Genomic DNA, 5,530 nt, shown 5'->3' with positions numbered 1-5,530 from the left:
TATCATCGAACTTTCAAGTATTGAGAATTATTTTGAGTATGACTGAGTATTTTTAGAAAATATTTTTAATATGAAAAATCGATTGATAAAATTTAAAATTTATTTTTTTAAATTTTAAAATTTATTTATCAAAAACACTTTCACTTAAATTAATTTAAATAAAAACATTATTAATTGCACTCTTAGTTCTTTTTAATAATATATTATATAATAATTTTTAGTAATTACAAATTATTATTAAAATTTTTAAAATCTGAAATTGTAAAAATAAAATTTAATATCTCATTTTTTTTAAATAATTATTAAAAATTAGTATTTTTAAAGACAAGTATTAAAAAATTAATACTTACCCACTTTTAAAAATAATTGCTTTTAAAAATAGAAAAGAAAATGTGTATCAAAGGACAAATAATTTAATGTATTTGAGAGTAATTCATAAAGTGTTTTTTACAGCTTTAATATTTAAAAGATATAAAATTTTAAGTATTAGAAAAACTGAAAACACTTTCTAAAATCATCATCAAACACATTTTAGAGTATTTTTCTCAAATTCTAAAAAACGTTTCTAATACTTTTAATATTTGAAATTTTTTATCTTTCAAATATTAAAAAATATTAAAAATACTTACTAAAATCACTATAAAACTCACTCTTAATATGCTAATTAGAGTAATTAACTAAAAATCAAAATAAATTAAAAATTCACATACCCATCGCAACCATCAACTCTTTCTTCTCCCTATAGACCCTCAAGTCATTTGAAATATTTTAAAACCCTAAATCATCCTAGACCCAAGCCCAAATCCTTTGTTAAATGGGCTTATCTCTGAGGGCAATTTAGTGTTATTCATGGTTTTTCTTAGGAAACCCAGGGAAAAAGTTCCATGGTTTTCCTAGGTCTACATACTTTAGCTTGCAATTCTTTTTCGCTTCTTCATGAAACTCATATATCTACTTCACAGAAGGTCCTGATTAGATGATAAGAGCTGACCTTTGGATGTACAGACACAGGACTGAGCCATGGCCATATAAGGCTGTGAAACACTTTAAAGGGGAGAGGGGTCGAAACATGGACTCCATTGTTGAGGTTAAAAGTGCTTCCTGTTGAGCTAAATTCTCTACTTTCATTGTATTTTGCCAAATCTCCTGCTCTCTGCCACTCAAATGAATCTCTGGCTCTGCACAATACTAAAGGAGAATGTAACACTACAGCGGCCTGGGCAAGAAACATAGGGAAGCCACCATGAAGAAAGGGGTAATGCCCACAGGAGTTTAAGTGGACAATACTAAAAGAGAATGGACCTTCTACGGCAATCTGGGCAAGAAAGATAGGGAAGCCACCATGAAGAAAGGGGTAATGCCCACATAAGTTAATTGGGCAATACTAAAAGAGAATGGAACTCTACGGCAATCTGGGCAAGAAAGGTAGTAAGCCACCATGAAAAGGGGTAATGCCCACAGAAATTGAGTCCTGACTCCCGAGATACGAAGATGACTGATGGGAGAAAATGTCCAAGACAGTGAACAGAGAAGATGGGGATGCAGTTCAGACTTTTGAGTGTGATTGATTGAGCGTGGTAGTTGCTAAACTATTAAGATGTAATTATAGTGGATGACCAAATAATTAGGATTTGAGAGGAAATGGCAAGGAGTTCATAACACCTATTAAGCAAAGATCAAATCACAATAGAGAAGTGTAAGACCATGTGGAAATGAATGACCAAATAATTTAACAACTCTTATCACATTCTCATAAAAAGTAATTGAAGAATTTCAAGCTATCCTAACCAAAATTTGAAAGAATGCATAAGCCACTAATATGAAACCCGACAACTGCAAACTAAAGAACCTATTAGTTTTAATTTTATGTTCTTAAGCATGCACAGCAAACCCAATGCTTCTCAAACAATGCAAACTCAGAAAACCAAATGAGACTTTATTTGCTGCAGTCAAAGTACTTGGCACTTTGACCTACAAAATCCAATTTGATTGTCTTTCTCTTGAAACAACCAACTCTGGCCAAGTTGACTAAACAAAATTCAAGGGACCTTGCTGAACTAACAAACCCAGATTTCCAAAGGAAAGGGAAAATGAAGATCAATAAAATCTTATTTTTAGCCTTCTACTATGGTAATATGGTTGAAACCTCAACTTCTTCAGAATTTCTAGCCCTCAAGAAGAATGCTTAATTCAGGAAAGGAAAATTTTCCTCCTTCCTCTTCCAACTATATTCTAGGATATTTGGCAGGACACCGAGAAATGTAAAGCTTCACTGTACTACTCTGAAAAGAAAGAAGGATTTCAAACAGCTACTTTGTTTATCTAGTGGTACATAAGTAAACAAAGGTATGTTCAGCTCAAACATACAACAAAATGATTTTGATGATATCTAAATTTATAAGTTACATATGCTCATAGGCATAGCTATTTCCTAACTGTTGCAGAATCACCTAAAAGAACATCAATACATAACGAATATGAAAAGATAGGAAAACATATTTTAGGATTAAACCACATCGTGTTAATACACCTAACATAATACAATGTATTTAAAAAGAAAAATACAACACTCTCCACATAAGAAGCTTCATTGAAGCTTCAAATTTACATTTATGACAATCTTTGATTATACTAGTACTAAAGGTATCTCTAGTACCCTTGTATAAAATATCTGAGATATACGTTACAAGATCTTAATAATCCTTTAAGAGCATTCCACTTTACCACATGAAAATTGATTGTTGGACTTCAGATTACCTTTAGAGATATCCATTGGTAATGGTGACCATGCCACAGAGTCCTTTACTCCAACCCTTCTCCTATGCATAAGCAGTGATGCAGTTAGTAACAAGCACACAGAAGCAAACAAAGCAACCGAAACACCAATATTTCCTCTTGGCCAATTCTTCAAAACTTGTTCCACTGAAACCTCTCCATCAAGACTACCCATTGAATTGTTCAACTTCATGATCTCAACCCCATTCAGAATAGCATCGACTGCATATGGAAAACTCTTACTCGAAGGTCCTACACTTACCGTCAATACCCCTGAACTATCTCCATCAACCACAAAGTCGGCATAGAAAGGAGAAGACAACACTTCATTTGTAATGTAAGAGAGGTCCATATCTTTATACACCAAATGGCCATCAACATGAACATTAAAGTAAATCAGACCGATTGCAATGCTAGCAATATCACAAAAATGCATCCGAACAAGATACTTATACCCTTCAACCACATCGAAACCCCAAGTAATGTTATGATTTGGAACCGTTGCATTTGAACTACTAATCACTCTAGCAGAATTGTAAACGTTATCTGGACAGACTTCACGGCTTGCCCCTCCCATTTGGTACCTAATCCGACCACTAGTATAAACCCTACTTGAGCCCTCACTAAATTTCAAGAACTCCTCGTCAGGAACCCAAGTCCTCCACAAAGAATCATTAAATGGGGTCACCTTAGGACCTCCAACATTGACTCTATACACAACTTCAAGCGCTTGTTTCGTCAACCCATCAAAATTCTCAACACTATCACCATTCACAAACTGAGCTGTATCAGCAATCAAATCCTTTGGCGCAGAAATCACCTCAATTGCATTAACAAACGCAAATTTCGATCTTTTTGATGGAATAAACTCAATGACAAGCTTTTCAGCATCGACCCAGATCAAGTACTCCTTAATTCTAGCGTTTTCATTATCGTAACCAGTGAAATTGCTCAAAACCAGAAACCCATTAACCGAAACATGAAACAGAGCATCACTAACATCGTACTTGGCAGAATTCAACTGGTGGAAATGAATACGTACCGCGTGAGTCCCCTTGTCTCTGATCTCGAACTCGTACTTCGATGGTTTTGTGAAAACCCTAGCCGTGTGGTAGATTGGGGACAAACCCAGATCAGGATTTGAGTCCCTGATAGAGATCGTCCGAGTCCCGCACATCATCACCGAGTCGGACTTGACCGAGTCTCCCATGAATTTCCTGTTGTTTCCGTCAACGGTGACCTCGTCGGAGGATCCACAGTTGATGAGGTAATTGTCGACGGGAGAGAAGCGGTGGTAGAGAGAGGAGACAACTAGAAGGTGTAGAGAGAGAAACAGGAGGAGAGAGAAGCTAGGATTTCCGCAAAGATTCTCCATGAGAGAGGAACGGAGAGACGTCGAAGACGAAACAGAGAAGTGAGTTAAAGATCTAGTGGAAGCCGAGTTAAAACAGGATGAGTTGACCGAGTCGTGGTCTTCCTTTACGCGTTCACAGCTGTCAAAATCCTTATCGGGTTTTCTTTTGTGGAGATGAGCCTAATGGGTTTTACGCGTAAGGGCCCACACTCAGGCCCTTTTCCGTGTGATGCACACTTCAAATTTTAATTCGTAAAAAAAAAGCCAAAATATAAACAAAATCATTTATTTTAAATCGAGATTTTATATAATAATAAGAAGAAGAACGCTTAGAAAACAAAAGAAGAAGAAGAAAATTGGAATGATACCATTTTATTTTTGTGTGTTGATATAATTGTATTTACGAGTATTGAATGGCTTCATTTTGTCTACACATGCCCACACCAATAACCACGGGGCCTTCCTTCTTTGTTGGCTACTTATTATTGGTCACTATCGAAACTTCATTTAAGAGAAAGACATGCACTAACCCGTTCCACAAATCCGGGTCGGGTTTCTTATAAACCTCATATGAATCCTGGAAGGATCCGCAATAGGCCAACTGCATGTCGATTCCATACTCGCAGCCCGAACGTGCTCGCTAGCCGTTTGATTTGTAGCCTCGTTAAAAACAGCGTTCGCCAGCATACACCGGAACGGTAGTTGACACGTGTGCGTGATGACTGGGCGAGTCTTGAAGGTGAAGCCCGCTGAGTCATCACTCCTGTACCAGTTCAGAAACGTCCTATGTGGCAGCTCCATTTCTCTGGCCGAACTTGCCCGAATTATTTTGACCGCGTAGCCCCACGAAACCGATACGGTCCAGGCCCTTTCTGTGTGGTAGCAAATGGATTGATGCCTGGTTGGGACCTTGAGGAGTTCAAGGGCCTGGACTCGGCTCACGTTTGGGAATATGGGCTCGATTATGTCTAAGTTGTGGAGGGTGACTAGGGGTGTGATCGGGTGCGCCGCGAGGAAACCCGAACACGTTCCCCATTAGGTCAAACTGGTCAAAAGTCAAACCAGTCAACATAAAGGCTTTTCTTTTCTTTTTCTTTAGAGAAAAGTCGCACATTAGCCCATGTGTGACACTTAGCCCATGGAATATATGAGCAGCCTAATGTACGCCAACCTCTCTTTTAGCTCACATCCTTACTACAAAGTAGTCTATCTGTGCCAAGCTTCTTTCTTAGCCCATGACCTACATTTGTTGCATTGTTGGACCATGTGTGACAACATTGCTAATTCCTTCCCCTCAAGGCATGAGTAGCCCATGTCATGTGCGTTAACCAAACCTTATGGCATTATGCTTATGGGTTGCACCATATTTATAGAGTTGTACTCACACTTCAAAGGAAATGT

General features: G+C 37.4%; 1 protein-coding gene across 1 annotated transcript; it reads right to left on the bottom strand.

Moving 5' to 3' along the window:
- Positions 1 to 2,484: 2,484 nt before the first annotated feature.
- On the bottom strand, positions 2,485 to 4,299 carry LOC117932617 (probable receptor-like protein kinase At5g24010). The gene has a single exon (XM_034853896.1). It carries the CDS (start codon positions 4,148 to 4,150, stop codon positions 2,705 to 2,707), a length of 1,446 nt encoding a protein of 481 aa, XP_034709787.1. The 5' UTR covers positions 4,151 to 4,299; the 3' UTR covers positions 2,485 to 2,704.
- Between the last annotated feature and the right edge of the window lie 1,231 nt (positions 4,300 to 5,530).

This window comes from Vitis riparia, chromosome 15, assembly GCF_004353265.1.
Source record: "Vitis riparia cultivar Riparia Gloire de Montpellier isolate 1030 chromosome 15, EGFV_Vit.rip_1.0, whole genome shotgun sequence".
Taxonomy (NCBI): domain Eukaryota; kingdom Viridiplantae; phylum Streptophyta; class Magnoliopsida; order Vitales; family Vitaceae; genus Vitis; species Vitis riparia.
Note: the sequence above shows the minus strand (reverse complement) of the source record. Positions and strands in the feature narration are given on the sequence as shown.